We start from the raw sequence: 27,364 nt of genomic DNA, 5'->3' as shown, positions 1-27,364 counted from the left end.
TCAGACTGTGTCATGCCCCTCCAGCCTATTTCTTAGAATTAGAGAGAGGTGATTGCTCCATTAATCTATATTAATTATATCCCACCCCTATTGTGTTTAGCTGGTTAGTGGGCATCAAGGAGGAGGGAGGGAGTGGGCTGTCATTTACCACTCTGTATACACCCACATGGGTGACTATAGTTACATAGTTATATGGTTAGCCAGGTTGAAAAAAAAAGACGTAAATCCATCTAGTTCAACCAATAAAAAAAAAATCATGCAATCCCATATACGCAATCCTATACCCACAGTTCATCCAGAGGAAGATGAAAAACCCCAGCAAAACATGATCCAATTTGCTACAGCTGGGGTAAAAACTCCCTCCTGATCCCCTGAGAGGCAATCTGATATTCCCTGGATTAATAGACACATGAGCTGCTCAGATATGATAGGGAGGAAATGTTTAGCATATAAACTCCCTGAAAATGAGCATGTGCAGAAGTGCCATTACAGCTGCAAAATCACTAGCTGAATTGGGGACAGGAACAGACGGTGGAGATAGAGAGCAACAGGATCAACCAAGTATATATAAAATGGGTGACTCTATAGTCACAAGGTTAGTCAGGTTGAAAAAAGACACAAGTCAACTGCTTCCTGTATCATGACCTAAAGTCTGTCCAGGAAGTAAGGCAGAAGTAATGGAGCACTGCTCTCAAACAGCCATGAAGAGAGTGAGGTAAGCATGTGAAGAATAAATGGAAAGCTATTTTATTTCTGCAAAAAAGTACATCAATGCTATATTGGTACATATAGGGAGCTGGAATTTAGAAAAAAAGGTGAACTTAGCCTTTAAGTTTATCATGTGCTTACACAGTCTGAAGTTGTGTTGCTTTTTTTTCTGCAGTATCATCAATGGCTTTGCTTTACCACTGAAATCAGAACACAAACAGTTTCTTGTCCGTGTACTGATACCACTGCACTCTGCAAAATCACTTTCTATATTCCACGCCCAGGTAAGCGATGTAAATTGACCACACTGCCATAAGTGGGGATGGGATACAAAAATGTTAAGATGGTGGTAGTGGAAATAGAGAACAGATTTTTTCCTAGGTGGTTTCAAGTTGCCCATCTGAACAAAATTCTAGCGTATACAATTATGTCTGGGTGGAACTGTTGCAATTAGTCAGTTAGATCTTGGCTGTAGAATATACAGAAATGTTTGCATAATAAATTGAGTCTTAAGGCCCCTTTCACGTAATCGGACCGATTGGACCGATCGGGTCCGCCTGTCCGTTTTTCAGATGAACCTGATTGGGCCACCCAAGGTCCTCTGTGGGGAGGAGGATGTCCTGCTGACATGTGTTCACTGACACCCGCCTGGCATCCGATCCAACAAACTGCTAAAAACAGACGGATGGTGATCGGCTGTCCGTCCAGTATGCCGAATCAGATGGGATCTGATGAAAGTGAACAGGCTGTCCATTTTCTTCCGATCTCCCCATAGAGGAGAGTAGGACTCTGACAGGTCCATGTCTGCACAGTGAACAGCAACGGACCTGTCATCCACCTGCTCATCGCAGCAATCCTTGCTGAGCAAGTGCCCCATGTGAAAGGGGCCTAACTATGTATTAAGTGTTTCTTCTCTGTTCCATAACATCTCTAGTGCCCAGACAGAGAGGCTTCTAGTTAGAATGTACAGTATAGTGTATGTGATGATAAGTTTGAATAGTCAAGCAGCCTAAAAAGCTGTAACTACCCATAACCATGCGAGAATATGACCATCCCACTTTGCTATCTTCTCTTGTACCTCAATACATATTTTTGTTAATACATATTATCTGTAGTCTTTGTAAGCTTTTTTCACATAGTGTGTGTGTGTGTGTAAATATACATTACTGTGCAAAAGTTTTAGGCAGGTGTGGAAAAAATGCTGTAAATTAGGAATGCCTTCATAAATAGAAGTGTTAATAGTTTATTTATTAACAAAATGGAAAGTAACTGAACAGAAGTGAAATCCAATTCAAATCAATATTTGGCGTGATCAACCTTTGCCTTTAAAACAACATCAATTATTCTAGGTACACTAGCTCACAGTTTTTAAAGGAACTTGGCAGGTAGGTTGTTCCAAACATCTTTCTTCATGTAATCCCAGACAGACTTTTGGGGGTCAAACCATCACATCCAGGACTCCTTGTTCTTCTTTATTCTAAAGATAGCTCTTAATGACTTTGGCTGTATGTTTGGGATCGTTGTCCTGCTGCAGAATACATTTGAGGCCAGCCTTATGCTTCCCTGGTGGTATGGCATGATGGATAAGTATCTGCCTCTATTTCTTCCTCCACTTCCAGCGTGCTTGCAGATACATCCACCGCATGCCAAGATACTCAAAGTGACTTGAGAGTTTTGCGTTCCCAGAGTTCCTCCTTACATCACAGGACAGGGATCACAGCTGGGGAATTAGAGGATAGGGACCCCTAGCAGGTCACTTGGCAGAGCTCCTTTTCCATCCCAGCACTGTATAACCCCCCCCCCCCCCACACACACACACACACACACACACTACACAGGGCTAGGGGGGGGTCAAACTTACATCTGGGGGGGGGGGGGGGGGGGGCAAAGCCTTGTGACACAAAATCTGGAGCCTGCAGGTGTTAAGGGATTTGGTTTAGCAATTTCTGAAGGTTTCTTTGTCAGTGTTAACAGGTATTGGGGAAAGGTCACCTCCCAGAGTGTGTGTCTTTTTCCCAGTTGTCAGGGAAGAGGGGTAAGCGGACATCTCTGGGTGGGGGGGTACAAGAATCCCAGATAGTGACTAAGAGACACTGAGCGGTGTCTTACCTCACCAGAGGGGTGTGAACTGTGGAAGGCAAAGTGGAAGCCCAGTATTGGAGCATGGCTGTGGGGCCCTAGGGCAGATTAGAGCTGGACTTTGTGGAGGATATATGACAGGGAGGCTGCAGGGCCCCCCTGGAGATAGGGGTGGGGTTGCAATTGTGACCCTGCAACCCTTCATGCTACGCCCATGTTGAGGGCACCATTGATTTTGACCAAATCTCTAACTGCATTTCCAGAAATACAGCCCCAAACTTGCAAGGAACCTCCACCATGCTTCACTGTTGCCTGCAGACACTCATTCTTGTACCACCCTCCAGGCCTTCAGTGAACAAACTGCCTCCTGCTATAGCCACATATTTCAAATTTTGATTCATAGGTCCAAATCACCTGCTGCCTTTTTTCTGCATAGTTGAGTTGCTTAACCTCGTTTCCACATTGGAGGTATGGTTTTTTGGCTGCAATTTGTCCAGAAAGACGACCTCTGGCCAGACCTCTTCGGACAGTAGATGGTTGTACCTGGTTCCTGGTTTCTGACAGCTTTGTGTTGATGGCACTACTGGACATCTTCTGATGGTGAAAAGAAGTAGGCATGATGTGCCTTTCATCTGCTGCTTTAAAGTGGTTGTAACGCTAAAAAAAGGTGATTAGTAGCTTAGTGCTGTTGCGGTGTAATATTTCCTTTTCTTTGATCTAAAATACCTGGTTGATCCTGCCTGTTCCTGTGTACCCCTGTGTGTGCTGACCATGGTAATCCTGACTGCTGATCCATGAAACTGTGGTCAAGTTACGTGCAAGGATCGGCACGAAACAAGGCTGTGGTGGAAATGTACAGGACACCAAGGTACAATTCAAATTAAAACCATCAAAAAATACACTGTCTACTCTCTGGCCTAGTTTAAGAAAGTGCAAGAAAGTTTAAAATAAGATTTATATAAAGACTGCTTGTGGTATACGGTTTTAAAATGTTCAAAAGATTTTCAGGCAATCCAGTAGTAACAAAAACCAACATGCTATCACCATTCTTAGATCCCTCATGTTCAAAATGGAGGACTAAGAAAACAGGTCTCACCACAAAAGCTTAAACATCATACCTGAAGCTAAAGAAGCCGCAGCCTGGTAGACAATATCAGAGGGATATTAACCACTTACGGACCGCCCACCGCAGTTTTAAGTCGGTAATTTGAAGAGGAATATCATTGGTATGGCAGCAGCTAGCTGCCATAACCTCAGTATCCTCTCCTTCAGTGGGTGGTCCGCTTTCAGATAAAAGTGGTCTCTGCAGCAGATTCGCCGCAAGATCACTTTTATCGGCGGAGGGAGATGGTCACCCCCCCCCTTGCTTTGGTGCCCTCCGCGATTACCAGAGCCGTCAGTAGCGCCGGAGGCAATCGGATCCTCCTCCTGGCTTGATATGGAGATGAGTGATGGGAAGATGGCCCCTGCCTGTCTCCATATCATTACAGGGCGTCCATAGCCACCAAATGTATGACTTGGCCCCGCTCCCCGGCACCTACATCATTGGATTAGATTGACAGCAGCAGGAGCCAATGGCTGCACTGCTATCAATCTATCCAATCAGGACACGAGACACTGGCCGGAGCTGGTGTTCTCGTTCCCTTCGTGCAAATTTCGGGGCTCAGGTAGGTATAAGGGGGTCTGGGGGATGCTGCTGCATTAAAAAATGTTTTTCATCTTAATACATAGAATACATTAAGGTGAAAAACGGCGAGGGTTTACAACCCCTTTAAGTGTCCTTGGCTGACCACTGAGTCTACAATCCTCAACATTGCCCATTTCTTTGTGCTTCTTCAAAAGAGCTTGAACAGCATGTCCCCAAGTCTGTTTTGAAATCTTTGTCTGGGAGAGACATTGTTGATGCAATATAACTAACTACATGAAACCGTCTTTTACAATCTCACCTTAGTAGCAGAGTTTGGCTGTTCCACCAGGCCTTTCCTTCTTTTTTAAGCCTCCTACACAGCTGTTTTTGTTTCAGTTAATGACTGTGTTTCAACCTACATATGAAATTTGTAATCATTAGCACCTGCTTGGTCTAATTGGTTAATCATACACCTGACTGTAATCCTAGAAATTCCTGATTTAGTGCAAGTGTAAGAATTGATGTTGGTTTGAAGCCAAAGGGTAGTCACACCAAATATTGATTTGTTTTAGATTTTTCTTCTGTTTCACTCACTTTGCATTTTGTAAACTGATAAGAATAAACAAAATAAAATATATATTTTCACAACCCTCTAGTACAACTTATTTACCTGCTTTGTGGATCCATTTAATGTAAAGCTGGCCATACATGGATAGAAAATCGTTCAAAAAAAACTTTAGTTTTTTTGATAAAGATCAGTTGCAGGACTGTGTGTTAATGGCATCATTGTATTAAATTGTCTTCCACATATTATTAATCATAAACAACATAAATGGTAAACTGTTTGTCGATCAATGCACATGGGTTGTACATTTTTTTTAAACTATTTACAATTGATTTCCCTACTAATGTTTAGAAAATTGTTCAACTACACAACAAAATTGTAACATGATGGGTCTTTTTTTTTTTGGCATAAAACTTAGCATTTTGAGAATCTACATGCGCCAAATCATGTTTCTAAAGTCAAATACCGTATATACTCGAGTATAGGCCGAACCGAATATAAGCCGAGGCCCCCAATTTACCCCCAAAAAACTGGAAAAAATTATTGACTCGTGTATAAGCCGAGGGTGAGACATGCCTGTCCATCCCTGTGTGTCCGTCCATCCCTGTGGGTCCATCCATCCATGTGTGTGTGTCCATGCATCCGTGTGTGTGTGTGTGTGTGTCCATGCATCCGTGTGTGTGTGTGTGTGTGTGTGTGTGTGTGTCCATGCATCCGTGTGTGTGTGTGTGTGTGTGTGTGTGTGTCCGTGCAGCCTACCTGTGTCCGTCCAGCCTGCGTCCCGTCCAGCCTGCGTCCCGTCCAGCCTGCGTCCCGTCCAGAGTGCGTCCCGTCCAGCCTGCGTCCCGTCCAGCCTGCGTCCCGTCCCGGCCCGGCCCGGCCCGTCCCGTCCCGAGCCGAGCCTCCGTCCTTCAGCCTTCTCCGTCTTCGTCGGCGGCCATTCTAGGATTCAAAAGCCGCGCCTCCGTCGGTGATAGGCGGAACACTCAATTTCCCACTGACTGCTGTTCCGCCTATCGGATGTCCGTGATAGGCGGAACACTCAATTTCCCAGCAGCCTGTGTTCCGCCTATCACGGGCATCGTCTCATCCTCGTCCGTAGTACGAGGATGAGACGATGCCCGTGATAGGCGGAACACAGGCTGCTGGGAAATTCAGTGTTCCGCCTATCACAGGCGGAGCCGGAGGCGCGGCTTTTGAATTCTAGAATGGCCGCTGTCTGTCTGCTCGACACGCTGATCGAGCGGGCAGACAGCGATGACTCGAGTATAAGCCGAGGGGGGCACTTTCAGCCTCAAAAAAGAGGCTGAAAATCTCGGCTTATACTCGAGTATATACGGTAATCTGGCTTATTGAATGCTTTGGCCAGCTTAAGTGCAGTGTAAGTGTCTGTGTGGAATGCAGACCAACTACGCCAGTGTTTCTCAATTCCAGTCCTCATGGCCCACTAACAGGTCATGTTTTCAGGCTTTCCATTATTTTACACAGGTGATTTGATCAGTTTCACTGCCTTAGTAATTACCCCAGCTGTTTCATCTGAGGGAAATCCTGAAAACATGACCTGTTACTGGGCCATGAGGACTGGAATTGAGAAACACTGAACTACGCAGTAAAAGTGTTGATTTAAAGCAGAACAGAAGTGGGCTTAAACAGAAAGAGAGAGGTAGTGATAGGGGAGGGCAGAACTCTCAAGTCCTTGCTGATGCTTACTAATCCGCAACACAGTTGTGTACACAGGCAAGTCGAACAGCTGCATACAGTGACACTGTGGAATAGTACATTTCAGCAAGAACAAGGTGATCTCCTATGTCACTACCCACAGCACTGCCTCTCTCACAATGTATCAGCAAACATCCCAGGCTTGAGTGGGGAGAGTTGAAGCTGGCCAGAGTAGAGTGCTGACCAGTCACACTGCTGCACATAATTGCATACCTACCAACTTTTTGAGAAGGCAATGAGGGACACCTATGAGCAAAAGTATGCAGGCAAGACACACCTCTGGCCATGCCCCCTTAAAGGAGAATTGTACAAAAAAAACAAGATTGGTTAAACCCACAAGTGCTTTTTTTTTTTTTTTTACCACTACTGTTCCTTTATATTGGCATTTGGAATTTACAAATGCAGCAGTTTAGAAATCAGATGAAAGGTTTAGTGCTGAAAAACACTTTTTGATAGATAAAAAGTGCATTTTATATACATCCAGGGCTTTTTTCCAGGGGGAACTCAGTTCCACCACCTCTGGCTCAGGTCTTCTGCTCCCTGCTCACCATTATCACTTGGTAACACTGAAGTCCAGCTTCTGAGTTTACAAGTGATAGCTTATCTCCCAGTAGCTCCCACAGGTCAGATCCCACTGAGTGCTGGACAGGCACAAGGGAGATACAGAACAGGTGCACATGTTTCAGTACAGTCCTGGGCAGGAGAGGGTGCGTGGTAGGTTGCACCCTCTGTGGTCTCCATTTTTTCCCTGGTGACCAGTTGTTGATGCTCCTACTGCATAATCTCCTTTGCAAGTGAGTGTAGTATAGTATAGTATGCTGGGAGGTACTACAACCATATAGGTGTTTCAGCTTAATATTGCAACAAAGGTAAGACATATGACAGATGGTGGAGCTTTTAAGGAGGGGGGAGAAGATGGGGGCAGTAGAGGGAGGGGGTTGTATGCAGAGGGAAGAGCTACTATTTGATGCCATTTGTCAGGTATGTGAGTGTGGCAGGCGTGGTTGAGTTCCTGCACCTATTCTCTGAGAAACAAAAGCCCTGTATACTAAGGTGACCAGATTTTTTTAATTAAATCCGGGGACATATATATATATATTTTTACTAGGAATGGCAGCAATCAGCGACTCATAGCGGGACTGTGATATTGCGGTGGACAAATCGGACACTAATGCTGCGTACACACGACTGGTTTTCCCATTGGAATAAACTCCTAAGGTTTTTCAGACGGAGTCCCGACGGAGTCCCGCTGAAACGGTCTTGCCTACATACGAACCAAAGTCTGACCGTCTGTAACGCGGTCACGTACAACGCGTATGACGGGACTAGAAAAGGGAAGTTCAATAGCCAGTAGCCAATAGCTGCCGTCTCGTACTTGCTTCAGAGCATGCGTAATTTTTGATCCGTCGGAACAGCATACAGACGAGCGTTTTTTCCAATAGGAATTGATTCCGTCGGAAATATATAAAACATGTTCTATTTCTAGGTCAGTCAGAATTTTCAAATAAAAAAGGCTGATGAGGCCCACACACGATCGAAATATCCGATGAAAAGATTCCGTCTGACTTTTTCTGTCGGACATTCCACTCGTGTGTACGCGGTATTAGTGACACTTTTGACACTTTGTGGGAACCAGTGACACTAATACAATGATCAGTGCTAAAAATATGTACTGTAACTGTACTAATGACACTGGCTGGGAAAAGGATAACATCTAGGACCATCAATGGGTTAAATGTGTGCCTAACAAGTGTTTTATCACTGTGGGGGGAGGTGATTTCACTAAGGGAAGATATAGATCCCTGTACTTGCTCTGCAGGAACAAAGGATCAATGTCTTCCATACTGACAGAATGGCAAACTGCCTTGTTTACATAGGCAGACCACTAGGCAAGTCCGCCGGATCCGATGATTGGTTCCGATACCCAGAAATGCAGGATCACATATATAAGTGATCCTGCGCAGCGCGACCGCACTGTAGCAGTAAATCTGCTATCAGGCGATCAGAAACTGGTTAAGATCATCAGCATTATGATAACTCACAGGCAGCAGGCACTCTATCATGGCTCTGGCTGGCTCTTTCACAGTGTGTCACATAACATGACTGCTGGGTGCTGATTTTGTTAACTTATGACCAATAAGTGCCCGCTGCCTGTGAGTTCTGATACCATCCATTATGCCAGAGAGACAGACACAGTGAAATGTAGTCTATTCACAGACAACCCCAAAGCACGCCTGTGTTGAAGCCTTGAAGGCACTGGCAGCCCCACGATTGGATCTGCTTCCCCTCTATTCCTGCTGCTGGACATCATCAGCTGAGCTCAGCTGCCTCTCTTTGCCCGTTGCTGCCTCTGCCTACCTCACAGCCTCTCAGGTCTCACTTTCCAGGCCACGGCTACTACTGGGTGGGTAGCGCAGGCAGGTGGCTGGCTGGGATTTGAGCCAAGGCAGAAGAACACGTGAGCGGAGCTGAATGGGCATGTGCCGGAAATGGAGGAAATAGTCCATCCGCTCTGATCAGCACATATAATCAAAAAGGGACACAGAGAATGGAACAAATACACCCCCCTAAGCTAGTAGGAATGGGGGGGTGTAAATCAGATTTTTTTTTTATTCTGCACTAACTGTCTTTGAAAATTGCCCCAGCTCCTGTTGAAGTCAAATCCAGGGACAAAACCGGGGACAGACTTGGTCCGGCGAAAGTGTCCTCAATCTGAGGACCGTCCCCTGAAACTGGGGACATCTGGTCACCCTACTGTATACATCTAGATCAAAATGAGGGACAAATGAGGAGGAATAAGGGACAGGGGGTCAATTCTCCAAATCAGGGACAGTTCCTCAAAATCTGGGACAGTTGGGAGCTATGTAATTGCAGCCAGAAATGTCTGGTCTCCAGAACCAGAAATGCTGGTCTGACAGTCTCTGAAATCTGAGTTTGTGTAATGCCGCGTGCACACGATCAAACAAGCGGGTGGAAAAGTCCGGCAAACTCAAGTCCGCCGGACAATCCCCCCGTGTGTAGCCTCCGGCATACTTTTTTGACCCAAAAGTACGGCGGACTTAGAAAGTAGTTTTACACTCCAATCTTACCGCCGGACTCGCATTTCGGCGGACAATCCGGCCGTGTGTATGCCAGTCCGCCGTACTTTTGAAATGAACGGACTTTTCCCGCCCGGAGAAAAGTCAGCTCATTTCGAGCGGGTCTCCAGGTAGGCGGGGCCCGCGAAGGATACGTCGCTGGCCCCCGCCGCCTGGTATGGACTTAAAGAGGAACCCCAACGCCGAAAAAAATCCCCCCAGGTCCACATCAGACCCTTGTCCGAGCACGTTACCTGGCCGGCCAGGAAAGGGGGGGCGAGCGAGCGCCCCCCCTCCTGAGCCATACCAGGCCGCGTGCCCTCAACATGGGGGGTGCCTTGGGGAAGGGGGGGCCGCGCGGGGCCCCCCCACCGCAAAGCACCTTGTCCCCATGTTGATGAGGACAAGGGCCTCTTCCCGACAACCCTGGCGGTTGGTTGTCGGGGTCTGTGGGCAGGGGGGCTTATCGGAATCCGGGATACCGGCCCCCCACCCTATGTGAATGAGTATGGGGTACAATGTACCCCTACCCATTCACCTGTAAAATAAAGTACAAAAAAAACACAACACACAAGGGTTAAAATAGTTTATTGCACAGCTCCGGGGGTCTTCCGTCTTCGGGGGTCTTCTCGCCGGACTCCTCCGCTATCTTCTTGTAGCTCTTTTACTAGCGGAGGAGCCCGGCTTTCTTCCTCGCCGCTGCCCTTCTTCCGACTTCGGGGGTCTTGTCCCCCTCTTCGGTTCTTCTGCTGGGCCATCGCGCCTTCTTCTAGCTCTTTTACAGGCGGTGGCCCGGTCTTCTGCCGCCGCCGCCTTCCGTTCTTCTGTCCTTCTCTTCTTCTTCTTCTTCTTCAGATGTTGCCTCGCCGAGTCCTCCGCTCACAATGACGGGGACCGGGCACGCGGCGACTTATATAGGGACAAGGGGCGGGGTCTTCGGTTGATATCACATGGGTTGATGTCACATGGCGACAGTCCCAGCATCCTCCGGGACTGTGACATCGTAAGGGGGTGGGGTCACCATGTGACATCAACCCATGTGACATCAACCGAAGACCCCGTCCCTTGTCCCTATATAAGTCGCCGCGTGCCCGGTCCCCGTCATTGTGAGCGGAGGACTCGGCGAGGCAACATCTGAAGAAGAAGAAGAAGAAGAAGAAGAGGACAGAAGAACGGAAGGCGGCGGCGGCGGCAGAAGACCGGGCCACCGCCTGTAAAAGAGCTAGAAGAAGACGCAGTGGCCCGGCAGAAGAACCGAAGAGGAGGACAAGACCCCCGAAGTCGGAAGAAGGGCGGCGGCGAGGAAGAAAGCCGGGCTCATCCGCTAGTAAAAGAGCTACAAGAAGATAGCGGAGGAGCTGTGCAATAAACGATTTTAACCCTTGTGTGTTGTGTTTTTTTTTTTGTACTTTATTTTACAGGTGAATGGGTAGGGGTACATTGTACCCCATACTCATTCACATAGGGTGGGGGCCAGTATCCGGGGGCCCCCTTATTAAAGGGGGCTCCCGGATTCCGATAAGCCCCCCGCCCGCAGACCCCGACAACCAACGGCCAGGGTTGTCGGGAAGAGGCCCTTGTCCTCATCAACATGAGGACAAGGTGCTTTGGGGTGGGGGGGCCGCGCGGCCCCCCCTTCCCCAAGGCACCCCCCATGTTGAGGGCACGCGGCCTGGTACGGCTCGTGGCCGGCCGGGTAGCGTGCTCGGACAAGGGTCTGATGTGGACCTGGGGGGACCCCCACGCCGATTTTTTTCGGTGTTGGGGTTCCCCTTTAAGTCCATACCAGGCGGCGGGGCCAGCGACGTATCCTTCGTGAGCCCCGCCTACCTGGAGACGCGCTCGAAATGAGCGGACTTTCCTCCACGTGTGTGGGTGAGTCCGTTCATTTCAAAAGTAGGGCGGATAGTACGGCGGACTTAGTGCGCCGTATTAGTCCGCTGAAAAAGTGCCGTGTGTGGGCAAGTAGCCCGTTCGGAAAGTCCGACGGACAGTCTGGCGGGAAGTCCGCCAGACTAAGTACGTCGGACAGACGGCTACGTGTGTACGCGGCTTCAAGATTACAGCAGAAAGAAGCAGAACATTTGTAATTCAATGACAAAGATTGAGTGGTAAAAGATTAGCTGCACATATGAAAAACAGTTTTAGCCCAGAGCTTGGTTTTTAAAAGACAATAATGTAGGCTTTATTTGGACACTTGGTGGTGCCTGTTATTATATCATATACCAAATGATTTGCAACTTCAGCCAGCCAATCTTGTGACAAATACTGCTCTGCTGGTTTATTAATGCCATTTAGGTCAGCTTCTTGCTCACCGGATATAGGGGTGATAACATTGATTCACTGGCCAGTGAGAATGCAGAAGGCAGAAAGGGGAAGTATAAAGCTGAATTGTTGCCTGCTGTGAAGATAATATTGGTTACTATTAGACATTATCCTTATTAAAAACTCCAACCGGAGTGGCTTTGAGCTTATATGAATTGCTCCTGAGGACAAATGGAGCTCTGAACAGGGAAGAGAAGTTGAGCGCAGCTTTGGGTGGGGCACAGGGGAACAGCAATTGAGTGAATTTTTTACTTTTCCTTGCATCTACATACAATATATTACCACAAGTATTGGGACACCCATTACATGCACATGAACTTTAATGGCATCCCAGTCTTAGTCTGTAGGGTTCAATTATTGAGTTGCCCACCCTTTGCAGCTATAACAGCTGCAGCTCTTCTGGGAAGGATGTCCACAAAGTTTAGCAGTGTGTCTATGGGAACGTTTGACCATTCTTCTAGAAGCAAAATGTGAGGTTAGGTCTCTGCTCTGAGTTATCCCAAAGGTGTTCTACGGGTTGCAGTCAGGACTCTGTGCAGGCCAGTCAAGTTCCTCCACCCTAAACTTGCTTATCCATGTCTTTATGGACATTGCTATGTGCATCGGTGAACAGTCATGTTGAAGCAGGAAGGGGCCATCCCCAAACTGTTCCTACAAAATTGGGAGCATGAAAGTGTTCAAAATGTTTTGGTATGCTGATCGCTTAAGAGTTCCCTTCAATGGAAATAAGGGGCGAAGCCCAACCTCTGAAGAAACCCCCCCCCCCCCCCCACCATAATTCCTCTCCACCAAATGATTTGGACCAGTGCACAAATCAAGGTCCATAAAGACATGGATGAGAGAGTTTGGGGTGGAGGAATTTGACTGGCCAGGACAGAGTCCTGACCTCAACCCGATAGAACACCTATGGGATGAATTAGAGCAGAGACTGTGAGCCAGGCATTCTCATCCACATCAGTGCCTAACTTCACAATTCACTTCTGGAAGAATGATCAAACATTCCCATAGACACACTCCATTACAATTCATGAGCGTGTAATGGCAGGTGCCCCAATACTTTTGCTAATATAGTGTATTTATATTTGAAAAATGATCAGGAAAAGGTATCATAATAGGCTCAACTGACTAAAGTCTTGTACACATGATCGGATTTTCCGCAGACAAAACCTCGGACAAGGCGTGCACCTGGATTTTGTCTTGCATACAAATGGCAAGGAATTGTCGGCCAACAAACACGAACATATTGATGTACTATGTGTTTTTTCAGCTCTTTAGCGCCACCCTTTGGGCTCCTTCTGCTAATTTCGTGTTAGTAGAAGTTCGGTGAGTGTTGATTCGCACTTTTCATTTAGAGCTTTTCAGTTTGTTTCTGAAAAGCTGTTCGCCAACCAGACATGTTTTGGAATCGGAGGAGATAAAGTGTTATTTATTATTGGCCTCGGAGTTATTGCTTTGACCCAAGTCCAGTCCAGGAACAGGAGGAGGAGGAGTTCTTGGACCAAAAATGGGTTGCTTTATTAATCGTAAAAAATTATGTCAGATGCCTTTGCTGCGGGAGCACCAGGAGAATAATCCAAATATTTTTCGGAATTTTCTCTGGATGACGGATCCCTGCTTTCACCAACTCTTGACATTGTTGACCCCCTATATTAACTTCCTGGCGGTATGATTATTTCAGATTTTAGGTGCTGAAAGTGGTACAATTATTTTGCACGGAAATTTGGCGTTTTATATTGTAGGCCTGTAATTCTTAGGAATAACTCACTTAAATCTGTTCAAACCAGAGTGTAGTAGACATCCCAGGTATGATAAAGTTTGAAAAATGAAATCATAAATTATAATATAATAAATAACTATAAATAATTATACCAAATAATAATATAATAATAATAAACATTATTCAATAATGTAATCAAATCAAAAACACAGAAATTTGCTCAGTTGCAGAATTGTCACTGTCATTACTTTTCAGTATTTGATGACGGATCTCCTCACAAATCGATATCACTCAATTCTGCGAGTGATTCTAATTTATTATCGCTGTTTTCTAGCTGGTCTAAAACTGCTTTTGACGTAAAGGGACAGTTTTGGTTGCTATGGACAATCTCCAGTTTCCAGGCAGAAAGAACAGTATATATAATATAAAACTGCATGCAGGGCACTGGACAGAACACTAGGGAAAAAGGGGATGTGAAATAATTACATACAGCAATGTAATCTGTAAGATTACATTATATTGTATGTAATGTGTGTGTTTTACTTTTTGAATTTGGCGCCGTTCTCCTTCCCCGTGCATCGCAACGCTCGCAGGGAACGGAGATCTGCTCTGTGATAGATCGAGCAGAGGACGAGCCACTCGCACAGCGGGGGGACATTGCTGGATCCAGGGGACAAGGTAAGTAAACTCATCCTGGATCCTGCGATGCGATCCCTGGCTCGGGGTTACCGCAAATGGTTCTGAATTTTCATCCTGAGCCAGACTCGGGAATACCGCCAGGGGGTTTAAGAAGCAGGACACATACATGAGGCTTTTATTTTATTTTTTGGTGGAATAATAATGATTTGATTTGTTATATTTTCTAAGTTCTATTGGCAGATAGCATGTCTAATTTTATTTGTTTTCTTTTTTTAATGCACAATAAAAAAAATTGTGGCGACTAATACTTGGCTATGTGTTTTACTTCAAATGACAGTTTGGGAGTAGGCAGTTACATTTAAAAAAATACAATGTAAAATTTACAAGGAACACCAACTTAGTTGTATCTTTGATCTTAAAAACTACGGAAAAATGGTGTTGTGGTAACTTGCCCAAAAAAAAAAAAAAAGCATAATGATATTATTCTTGATATCACTAGAAAAAAAAAGCCTTTTAAAATTCATTTGCAATAACTCCCATCAGTATCACCAGCAAAGCAGCTTCATTATTATCCCATTAAACAAAAAGAGAATGTGCACTGCATTTCGAGATTTCATAATTTTCCACATCACGAATGTTAATTCTCCATTACGAATGCTAGTTTACAACATCGACCGCTTCTGGCTCATCCTTGCTTCCGAGCATGCGTGTTTGTACTTCAGACTTTTGTGCGACGGACTTGCGTACACACGCTTGGAAAATCCGACAACAGACATTTGGCCACAGAAACTTCTTAAACCTGCCATCCAACATTTGTCCGCGGAAAATCCGACAACAACTGTCCGATGGAGCATACAAACGGTCAGATTTTCCTCCAACAGCCTGCCATCACACAATTCCCGTCGGAAAGTCCAATCGTGTGTACGCGACTTCAGTTATAATAGGCTTAGTTTGCTATAACAATTGCTATTTTCACCAAAGCAACTTATTTTCTACTCTCATTACATGTTGAGAATAAAGGCCATTATGGCAAAAACGAACCTTGTTGTTTAGAGCTATGAGCCTAGTAAGCAAGTAAATGTAAAAGTAACATAAAGTACATACTTTAAATTTCACACTAATAATTTAAACTGTATTCTCACTTATAATGTATAATTATCCTGTAAAGATGCCCATCTTTGTATCTTGTTTTGTTGTCGGGAGACACCCCTGTCATTCCCAGATTCTCTTGCTCTGATTACAAAAGTATATATGTGAAAGAAGTAAAATATATATTATGTTTTTGTCAGCAAAGTAAATAGCTTAACTCATACTTATTTTTTTCCACACTGCATAATAAAATGTGTCTTAATGTTAATTGGTCTTTCAATAGAGTAAATTACCAACCCGTATGCTCTCAGCAAGTGCTTAAAATGGTAATTTTGTCCCCTGCAGCTGGCTTATTGTGCAGTTCAGTTCCTGGAAAAAGACTCCTCACTAACAGAGCATGTAAGTATAGCATTGTTTGTATGAGGTATACAGTGTTTTCTCTCTGCAGGACAAGTATTATTTTACAAAAGATATATTTATTTTGTCTTTAGATTTAATAAAAAAAAAAAAAAAACGAATATTCAGATAGTGTTATGTCATTTCTAGTTTTTACTATTTGCACAATTGTGTTATTTAACTATTTGTTTAAAATAATTATATAGAGTATGTATATTTTATTTAAACTGTAGATTCTTGTTCTGGAGAAAAAGTGGCAGTAGGGTCCTTTTTGGATAAGCCACCTCATCCCAAAATATCAGAACAAAAAGTGGTAATAGAGGAAGGGATGATTATGGTGCCAAGAAGATTACATATGCACCATATTAAAAAAATATAATTTATTTATTACAACAAAAATAATTACAACATAAGGATACTAAAAACCATAAAGTTTCAGGGAGCGATATACAGACAATAAAGAGCCTAGTTGGTACACGGCCTATGGTATAGTATACAGGTCAGGTCTTCCCTACATGTTTCGCCAAACCATTGGCTTCCTCAGGGGAATAAGACAGACCGACAATTGAAGGAAAGCTCTACAAAATAAAGAAAATAAGCGAAGAAAAAATATCCAATTAAATTATCTGGTTCTGATATCTAGAGTCTGATGCAAAGGGGATATTTTTTGGAGCAGAGGATTCTGGTGCAGAAGAGGTAAATAGGCAAATCAGTGATTAAAACTGAAGTGTAGGTATGGAAATTTTTACATAGTTCCAGTGTTCCAGCTTGGACCAATGTAACTGTGCATGTTTCTTTGGGATCCCCTATGGAAGCAGGAAATCATTGTACGGTAGTAGACTCCACTTCTACAGTCAATGGTCTAACTTTCAGGTCCCATGCTGAGCAGCTTCCCTGCTGCTTAGTGAACACAGAAGGTCTACCATTCTGCACAGGAGCCATTCAGGAAACACTTTGCATTTTCTCAATGAATATAAAGAGTTTTCTGATCGGATGAAGAATAGAAATAATATCTAATATACTTGTATCTCAAGGGCATTTCTGGATGAATAGCATTGATAGTCAGACTGACTTAAAACAAAGTGTGAGTTTATTGTCACACAGTTGGCATCATAAATACAATGTAAAAGGTATAATAGTTCAGTTCAGTGTAGGTAAAAATATATGAAATAGAATAAATAGTTATAAAGCTGTAATAAGCTTATAAAAGCATGTGTGCTTCATGACTGCTGCCTTCTGTCTCCATGCTGTCTTGTGTAACCAAAAAGAAGCAGGAAATGGCGTTCTTAGACTTCTGGGAGAATTCTGCTGTTCCAACTTGTCAAAGTGTCTTCGTGTGAATATGTCTGTGTCATCTCTCCTAGTGGGTGGATGTGTCTGTCTGACCTTCAATATGGAAGCATTGGTTTTATATGTTACATGTGAATGTCATAACCTCACAAAAACGTAGAACCTTGTATGGCACACATTTATTTCTGCTAACGTTAGAAATATGCTATACAAAAGGAGATACTAACTCAGAGAGTCATATATAGAGTTTGATTGACAATCACATATGTAACACTTGTAGTAATGTGCTGATTATGTAATGTCATATAACCAAACATGTACTAATATGAACACATATTACCAACTTTTTTTTTTTATCCACAAAAAAAAGTTTATTGAAGAGCACATGGTAAACGTACACCAAGGTTACATATGCATTTCTACACTTTTACAGCCATCATTAACAGTTAGTATACATGGTCCACAGATCGAGTTAGACATTCCTTGACTGCTTGATCTTACCCCAAGTCTTGCCTCAGCCAGAGTTATCCCTGCCCAAGTCACGGAGCAAATGGCCTCCCAAACCTCCTGTTCAGGTAAATAGTCTGCCCATGACTAGATCCACTGGGGGGCAAGCCCCGGTACATCCATCCACGGTCCCCATAGCTTCTTGAATTTCTGCTCGCAGCCCCTATGTTGTAAAATTGTCTTTTCCTTCAGGAGCATATCTCCCATTGTGTTGATCCACTCTTTAAGATTAGGGGGATCTTCCGATATCCAGTGGGTCATTATTAGCTTACGTGCTAAAAATAGAGATCTAATAACAGCCGCCCATGTGCATTCTTCCCATTCCAATTCCTCTAGCACGTTGAGTAGGCAGTGTTTTGGGTCTGCGGGTAGCGAGACTTAAAATATCCTGTTTATGCCGTCCAGTAGGGGTGGAGTTTTGGGCACCTCCACAGAAGGTGGATCAAGTCCCCATGGTCCCTCTTACACCTAGTACACAGTGGGGTAGGTCGCAGACCCATGACAAACAGTCTGTGGGGGGTATAGTAGACTCTTAACAATAGATATACAGTAGTTGTGACACTCTATGTGATATATTTAGGGAGCATGAGGGTACCGCCCACAGGGCTTCTTCCCAGTGATCCCCATCAAGCATGCCCACCTCCCCCTCCCACTTGGCCAGCATCCGAAGAGGGTGTTTATTCAAAATATTCCGTAGTAGCATGTTATAGCATGTTGATATAAACCCTTTAGTGTTAGTAGCTCTTGCAATCAGATTGAACAATGGAGTTGGGCATGAAATCCACTCCTCTGACCTACCTTGGACCGTTATAGCATGCTTTAATTGTACATAGTAATATCTCATGGATTGTGGTAAACCAAAAAGACCCTGCAGGGTTTGGAATGTGTGCAGTTTCCCATTGTGAAATATCTGACTAAGGTAGACCACCCCATATCTTTTACATAGTGTACCGTGTTGTAGTTTGGCCAGTTCTGGGTATGCCTCATTAGTCCAGATAGGACTATAGTCTGTGTATCCCATCACGCCTTGTAGATATCTAGTTTTATTCCAAATTTTTTGGATGAGGTTATAGGCCGGGTAAAGTTTATTAGGTTTCCCGAATGCCAGTGACTCCAGAGCTGTCTGTACAGAGTCCCTTTTTACTGTGTGTAACTTCACTAGTTCGGAGGAGTCATAGGTCCCCCCCTCTTTGTCTATACTTGTGTGAAATGTGCCTATCAGTTGCTGTAACTGTGCAGCAATATAGTACAGCCAGGGGTTTGGGAGGGGCAAGCCCTCCCTCGTCTTTTGGGCGTTGGAGGTGTTACATATTACCAACTTTAACTACATTAAGTAACTATATACTAATATTATTATATGACTGAGACTACACTAATCTAACTTAACAGGATATAAACAAATATGTATTATTCCTCTACATAAATACGTGTCCATTTTTGTCTTCTCATGACATTCTACATCAAGATACCTTATATGTCATTCTCATACACGAGAAACTTCTAGCAATACACAGCTTTAGATGAAGATCTATTTTACTGAACATTTGATCAAGATCATTCACACATATATTTATTATGACTAATCATAAAACCAAATATGTTTTGTAAGCTTGCCATAAATATAATATAACACCTATAAGTCCCGAATTATGAATTATGAATTTGGAATAATATTCTAACATCGGGCATTGTAGAGATTGTGACATAAATTCCCTGCTTCTCCACCTTGCCCAATTAGAGATTTGTTTTGTATTCTCTGAGAAAAATGCAAAGTGTTCCCAGATTGGTACCTGCGTTGAGCCTGCAGTGTTCAGCACACAGCAGAGCAGCTGCTCATTACAGGACCTGGAAGCTAGTGGAGATTATTGTTGTAGCGGTGCCTACTAGATTTCCACAGGTATGGCACAAGATACTTATATTGGCCCAAGCTAGACCAATGTAACTATTATTATTATTCAGGATTTATATAGCGCCAACAGTTTGCGCAGCGCTTTACAATATGAGGGCAGACAGTACACTTACAATACAAATCAATACAGGAGGGATCAGAGGGCTCTGCTCGTTAGAGCTTACAATCTAGAAGGGAGGGTCAAGTTGAAACAAAAGGTATTAACTGTGGGGGATGAGCTGAAGGAGAAAATGAAAATACAGTTAGGTGTGGGTGGGGTAGGCTTCTCTGAAGAGAAGTGTTTTCAGGGATCGTCTAAAAGCTAATAAAGTAGGAGATAGGCGGACAGATTGGGGTAGGGCATTCCATAGGATTGGAGAGGCTTTGTAAATATTGCCATACCTAAGCTTTAGCTTTAAGTTTACATTAAGGAGACTTAATTTGAGGATTGCATTAGGTGGAGTATAAGTGTTAAAGTTACTATTAGAGGGGGTATCTGTTAGGGGTGGTAAGAAGGTTAGTATCAGAGTTACAAAGTGGCATAGTACAAGTATTATTGTTAGGGTTACAGGCATAGGCATGCACACAGGGTGTGCCGGGTGTGCCTGGGCACACCCTAAGCACCCCCTGTTAGTGTAGCTGCATGCTGGCTGTCTCCCAAGTTCCCCAGTGAAATTCTGCAAGAGTGTATAGCGCTTTCACATTGAGCAGATCACCAAGCTAGTAACAGCTACTCAATGCATTCAACTTTCATGTAATGTCCCTATTTACAGAGACCATCTGTTAAAAATTGGCAGTGATGTCAGGGGTGGGCAGGGCGCTCCGTGCATGTGACTCTGCCCCTTTTTAAGCAGTTCAATCATTGGCTGGTGTATGATAGCTGATAGAAAGGGGTGGAGCCACATACACAGAGTGGCCCGTCCAGCCCCTATCCCATTGGCTGGTGCATGATAGCTGTTTGGCCACGCCCACCCTTGACATCACCACTGAGTTTTGACAGTCTCTGCAAGCAGGGACATTACATGACAGTTTAAGGCACTGAGTGGCTCTTACAAGCCTGGTGATCTGCTCAATCTGAAACTCCCCCTCTCCTCTATTAGTACCAATTAATGCCACTTGTCAGTGCAAATCAGTGCCAACCAATGTCATCTATCAGTGCCAATCTGTGTCAACCAATGCCACCTATCAGCTCCACCTGTCAGTGCCAATCAGTGCCAAGCAATGCCAACTATCAGTGCTAATCAGTGCCATCTGTCGGTGCCAACCAATGCCACCTGTCAGTGCCAATCAGTGCCACCTGTCAGTGCCAACTAATACCACCTGTCAGTGCCAATCAGTGCCAACCAATGCTACCTCTCAGTGCCAGTCAGTGCTTCCAATCAATACCACCTATCAGTGCCCATCAGTGCTGCCTATCAGTGCCAGCCATTGCCACGTATCAGTGCTGCCTATCAGTGCCAATCAGTGCTTCCACTCAGTGCCCATCAGTGCTGCCTATCAATGCCCATCAGTGTTGCCTATCAGTGCCACCTATCAGTGCCCATCAGTGCTGCCAATCAGTGTTGCCTATCAGTGCCAATCAGTGCTCATCAGTGCTGCCAATCAGTGTTGCCTATCAGTGCCATTCAGTGCTGATTATCAGTGCTTCCAATCAGTGGCACTAAATGCTGCCTATCAGTGCCGCCCATCAGTGCTGCCAATCAGTGCTCATCGGTGCTGCCAATCAGTGTTGCCTTTCAGTGCCATTCAGTGCTGATTATCAGTGCTGCCCATCAGTGCTTCCAATCAGTGCTTCCAATTAGTGTCAATCAGTGCTACCTTAGTGCTGCCAATCAGTGTTGCCCATCAGTGCTACCAACCAGTGCCAAACGGTGCTGTCAACCAGTACAGGCTATCATGGGCCATCAGTGCTGCCAATCAGTGGCCATCAGTGCTGCCAATCATTGGCAATTGGTACCTATCAGTGCCCATCAGTGCTGCCAATCAGTGTCACCTATCAGTGCCTATTAGTGCCCATCAGTGCTGCCTATCAGTGCTGCCAATCAGTGCCCATCAGTAAACTGCAGGGATGGGGAGATGAACTCAGCATACAGGCACATTTTCCATGGGGGACCGTACTGGTGGGGCACAACTGAAATTTGTTGATGTTTATTAATGCCACATGCCAATCTTTAGTTTAAAAGGTAATCACCACACTACTAGATGTATGGAAATCTCAATAAACTTTACTATTACCACAATACCGGTGATATGTAACTTTGCATATAATACACATCAAACTGAAACTAATTGCAATACAAATTAACTTCAAGTGCAACAACTTTTTAGTTGGGAGGTTCGCACCCTTGTAGCACCTTGGAATTTAAATTTTTTTAGATTGTTACACTTAATTCTGTATGTTTTAGTAATTATTATAATGTGAATTTTTGCACTTGAAGTAAATTTTCCACCACCCTTGCTAAGTCCATGTCTTTATGGACCTTGCTTAGTGCATTGGTGCGCAGTCATATTGGAACAGGAAGGGGTCATCCCCAAACTGTTCCCACAAAGTTGGCAGCATGAAATTCTCCAAAATGTCTTGGTATGTTGACACCTTAATGCCGCGTACACAGGCTATCCGCCGGATTTGGTCCGGCAGACCAGAGTCCGCCGGACAATCCGCCCGCGTGTGGGCTCTGGTGGGCTTTTTCTTTCCAAAAGTCCGGCAGACTTAGAAAGAAGTTTTGACTCAAAATTGTCCGCCGGACTGCCGACAATCGATTGTCTGTGTGCTAGTCTGCCGGACTTTTGAAATGAACGGACTTGCCCAAACACGGAGAAAATTCTGTTCATTTTGGGGCTAGCGAGGTATCAATCTCGCCGATGGAGGCGGCAACATTCACTTCCTTCACTAGTCCCGGCTACCTTCAAAATGAACGGACTTTACTCCTTGTGTGGGCAAGTCCATTCATTTCAAAAGTCCGGCGGACTCCCGCCATAGTCTGGTGGATTGTCCACTGGAAAAGTCTGGTTGTGTGCAGGCAGGTCCGCTTGTTCGAAAAGGCGGGATAGTCCGAACGTGTGTATGCGGCATAGAGTCCCCTTCACTGAACTAAGAGCCCACCCCTGAAAAACAAACCCACGCCATAATCCCCTCTCTACTAAATGATTTGGACCCATGTACAAAGTAAGGTCCGTAAAGACATGGATGAGCGAGTTTGGGGTGGAGGAACTTGACTGGCCTTCACATTAGAGTGGAGAATGCGAGCCAGGCCTTCTCATCCATTATTGTCTGACCTCACAAATGCGCTTCTGAAAGGATGGTCATGTGCGTATAAAGGCAGGCGCCCCAATACTTTTTGTAATATAGTGTAATATATACAGGCATGTGTGTTTGAGCTTTGGGGTGCACACCCTAATGCAAAGGGCTGCGCGTGCCTATCGTTACAGGGAAGGTTAGTGTAGAATTTAAGGGGAGGGCTAGATTTAGAGTTACAATGAGGGTTAAGTTTGGGTCACAGGAAAAGTTAGTGTTTTGCCCTGCACACACGATAGGATTTTACAACAACAAAACCGTGGATGTTGGCTCAAACTAGTCTTGCATACACACGGTCACACAAATGTCGGAAATTCCGAACGTCAAGAACGCGGTGACATACAACAATGAGCCGAGAAAAATGAAGTTCAATAGTGCAGCTCTTCTGCATGATTATTCCGAGTATGCGTGTACGACTTATGTACACACGCTCGGAATTTGAGAACCTGCTCTCAAACATTTGTTGACGGAATTTCTATGGAGCATACATACGGTCAGACTTTCCGACAACAAGCTCATATCCAACATTTGTTGTCTGAAAATCCTATTGTGTGTACAGGGCATTAGGGTGACAGAGAGGGTTTGTGCAAGTGTTAATGTTATAGGAAGGGATAATGTGATGGGGCCTCTCTTCTGATAGTACTAACACCAGTCTCTCAGTATTGAAAGCTATTGTATCAGTACTTGCAGTACATCACTATTATTCTCATTGATGTACTTGCTGCCTGAATTCCTCCATGATCTTCTGTGAATTTTAAAAGTTAAATCACTTTCAAGGAAGACTCTAAAGCAATGGTGAGTCTCTGTCAAAATTTCTTCGCCTTCCTACATGGTGAAGCATCTGTCACAAATTGAAATGCGTACTGTTCACTTTTAGCTTCTCATTAAATTCAAGCAATGACATTTCTGGATTTGTCATTGTACAGTGCACATCAGATGTTGCAAGAAATGTTTCATTCTGCACTGCAGTAAGAGAAGTCAATTTACTGTTAAGTAAGTTCATATAGTGGTAATACAGTATATGTTTTTTACAAAGCAGAGAGGATGAGAACAGGAAGATAATAGTGAGGGAGTGCATGCCGCTTAGAGAGCAGCACCCCATTTTTTGCCTTTTTAGACTGGGGATCCTGAGGAGCTGACCAGGGTTCTCTGGTAAAGTTCATAGTGTCCACCGAAAAAGAAAAGATAGGGAGGTGGGAATGCCCTAATAGTTTATTAGGTTCATTCAGACATAAGGATAAGATGCTTCCACAATAGAAGGAAAAAGGTCAAAATAGATTTACAATTGTTGAGACTGCGGTCATCCAGCAAAGGGGGGAAACTTTTTTACCTTGTGTGTGGGTGGAGGAGACTTGTCTCCACACGGGGTCAATATGATCGCTCTCTATGCTCCCAGTATTCCCATTTCCCATCCTGAGTGCTCTGTGGGGTTCTCAGATGGATGACGAATTGGTAAGAGAAGTCAGTGCAAAAAATAACACCCATCAGTGGTTTGATTGCCAGAGGCACCCAAAGTGGTTATTCAAAGGATGGGTATGAGTGCTTTGCCTTAATAAAACATCCAATTACTTTATTTCACAGAATATTTCACAGAATAAAATGTGTTTCATGGCTTTAAATTGCCACTTCCTCAGTTCAAGGTGATACAATTGGTGTAGAGTTTGTGGTCATGATATCATCTATGTGGATCACATATAGCAGGGCTGTCAGTTGTTTCTGCTGCTTATAAGGTGGCTTCCCCCAGAAGTACGACTGTAGAACACACATATTGTCTTGTCCTTACTCTTATGTCCCATACACATGGTTGGAAATTCCAACGGAAAAAGTCAGATCAGATTATGTTGTCGTAAAATCTGATAGTGTGTGGGCTCTATCGGACTTTTTCCATCAGAATTTCCGAGGGGAAAAAGTTTGAGAGCTGGATCTAAAATTTTATGACAACAAAATCCGATCAGACTTTTTCCAATCATGTGTAGAGAATTCCGACACACAAAGGGCCACGCAAGCTCAGAAAAAATTTGGAGACAAAAGCTATTGGCTACTGGCCTCTACGTAGTCCCGTTGTACGTTTTGTACATGACCTCGTTCCGAACGATCGGATTTTCCGATAACTTTGTGCGACCGTGTGTATGCAACACAAGTTTCGGCCAAAATCCAATGGATTTTGTGGTCGGAATGTACAACCGTGTGTATGGGGCATTACTCATCACTGCTGTGAACACAACCTTGCTGTTCTGTGTACATTCTTACTACTTTGGGTAATAATTTTATTAGCCTGAATTAACACTTGTTTATGATTTTCGTGCATGGATAATAAATTATATTATTTGCAGGTGATGTCTTTTAGCTTCAACAAGTTAAGAAATACATGTCACTACTGATCAGTTAAAAATGTATAAAAGTATAGCTCTAGGTTTGTCCCAAGCATGTTTGAATCCACCTACTGTTGACTGACTCTCTTTCTCTCTGCTGAAAGTCAATTATAAGCATCAGCTAAGTATGCTGTAGAAGTATGTAGACTAACAGCCCCAAAGGGCAAGGTTACAGCAGGCTTTAAAGCGGAAGTAAACCCATTGATTTGATAGTTTAAAAAACAGTTAACATTCCCGGCTTGCCCGAATGCTAGCTGTCACATTGGTTGTGCTCTCAACCAAACTTTCACACCATCCGATGGCTGGTGTCATAACTGATCACATGTGCAGCATCATGGCAGTTGCAGATTAAACAGAGGCAAAGATGGCAGCTTCCTTGGCTGAACCTGATAGGAGGGTTTACTTCCACTTTAAAAAGCACTGGAGTGTTCCCTTCAGTCTTATGGAGAAAAATTGCATTCTGTAAATTAGTTCTCAAAATTCTATCACTGAGAAGAGGCAAGAAAGAATGCATGATTGAGAAGTAAAAGAAATGTATTGGGTCCAGGTTGCATTTTTACAGATTCTGTACAAGGCTATGCTGAGAAACATGGGTGTGTTTTCTAACCAAGACTCACAATATTGATCAGTATATAGCCCCTTCCTAATTTATGGTCATACGATATGGGTAATGAGTAAAAGAATAGGCTGGAGAGTGCAAGTAGTAGAAATAATTTTTTTTAATTACAACACACTCTCTGTAATGTCCAAATAATCTGTAGATCCTAGATATAGACCGCTGAATGTATATGCAAATATCAATGGGTTCCTGTAAGTCAAACTTGGGTTTGCACATCTTTGTGAACAAGTTTCCTAAAAAGGGAATACAAAGAACAGTAATGAGGTGCTACATGCTGTGACTCAAAGCAATCTACTTTCCCTAGACTCAGATCAATGAAAGATGATTGTTGATTGCTTTCAATGAATTGCAGCTCATTGCACTTTGTCTTACCAAATAAGCTCATATTCTTAATACATAATATCATAAGTGGTGAACGCTTATAAAAAAAGATGCAGTGCTAAATGTATACTGCTCAATAGGTGGAGCTCTGCGCTTCATATTTATTAATAATAGCTCTCCATACATTGGCTATCAGTTAAAGTGGTTGTAAACCCACCTAGATTAAGGCTTACCTGTGGGTCCAAGAAATATCTCCTAAACCTATACAGTTTAGGAGATCGTTACCTGAAGAGAGCCATCGCTGTCTACGGTGCATGCGCCGTAGACAGCGGCACGCAGGCGTACTGGGTAAGCCGCAGATCGTGGCGATATGCCGCGAGTGTCGGCTCCCGGAAGTGCGCGGTAGTGATGGCCGGAGCAGCGAGACCCACGGAGACCCACCAAGAAGATGGATGCTCAGAACTACAGGGGACAGCGGTGACTTCGCTGGCTCCTGTGTCAGGTAAGTGACAAATAATGGACTACTATGCGATGCATAGTAGTCCATTATGCTTTACCTTTGCAGGGAATCAAAGAGGAAGTAAACCCATCAGGGTTTACTTCCTCTTTAAATGGTCAATATCAAATGTACAAGGAAGTTTTTTATTGTTTGCATTGTACTGGAGAAAATATATATTTTAACACATCTCTTATGTCACCACTGAGATAGCCTCTGGCAGATTAAAACTAATACTACATTAATATTACCATAATTTAGATGAAAGAAGTGTATTCAACCTAATTTCTAGCCCCAGCATTGCCTTTACACTTATGACGTGGTTACGTATGCAATAGCCATCATCCTATTGCTTCTAATTCCCACTGTTTAAATTAATTTTCCTACTCAGCTCCACCAATACTATGGTTTGATTTTTACAACATGCATAAAAATTAAGATTTATCCATTAATTACTAGTGGGGTCAATTACTAGAGAGTGCAAAATGTGGTGCAGCTCTACATAGAAACCAGTTTCTAGGTTTTATGGTCAACGCTTAACATTCCAAATCATTTGGTGGAGGGGGGATTATGATGTGGGGTTGTTTTTCAGGGGTTGGGCTTGACACCTTAATTCCAGTGAAGGGAACTCTTAA

At 44.0% G+C, this 27,364-nt stretch overlaps 1 protein-coding gene across 4 annotated transcripts in view; it reads left to right on the top strand.

The window, feature by feature from the left end:
- The window catches only part of PPP2R5B (protein phosphatase 2 regulatory subunit B'beta), a 173,626-nt gene that overhangs the window by 121,062 nt on the left and 25,200 nt on the right, over positions 1 to 27,364 (top strand). For all 4 annotated transcript variants that reach the window (XM_077459509.1, XM_077459493.1, XM_077459500.1 and 1 more), the window contains exons 8-9: positions 884 to 992; positions 15,891 to 15,944. In XM_077459509.1, coding sequence (XP_077315635.1) covers positions 884 to 992; positions 15,891 to 15,944 — 163 coding nt within the window. The remainder of the gene's footprint in view (positions 1 to 883; positions 993 to 15,890; positions 15,945 to 27,364) is intronic.

The sequence above is a fragment of the Lithobates pipiens genome, unplaced genomic scaffold (assembly GCF_037356315.1).
Source record: "Lithobates pipiens isolate NorthernLeopardFrog02 unplaced genomic scaffold, aLitPip1_a1.2 Scaffold_10, whole genome shotgun sequence".
Classification (NCBI taxonomy): Eukaryota; Metazoa; Chordata; class Amphibia; order Anura; family Ranidae; genus Lithobates; species Lithobates pipiens.
Note: the sequence above shows the minus strand (reverse complement) of the source record. Positions and strands in the feature narration are given on the sequence as shown.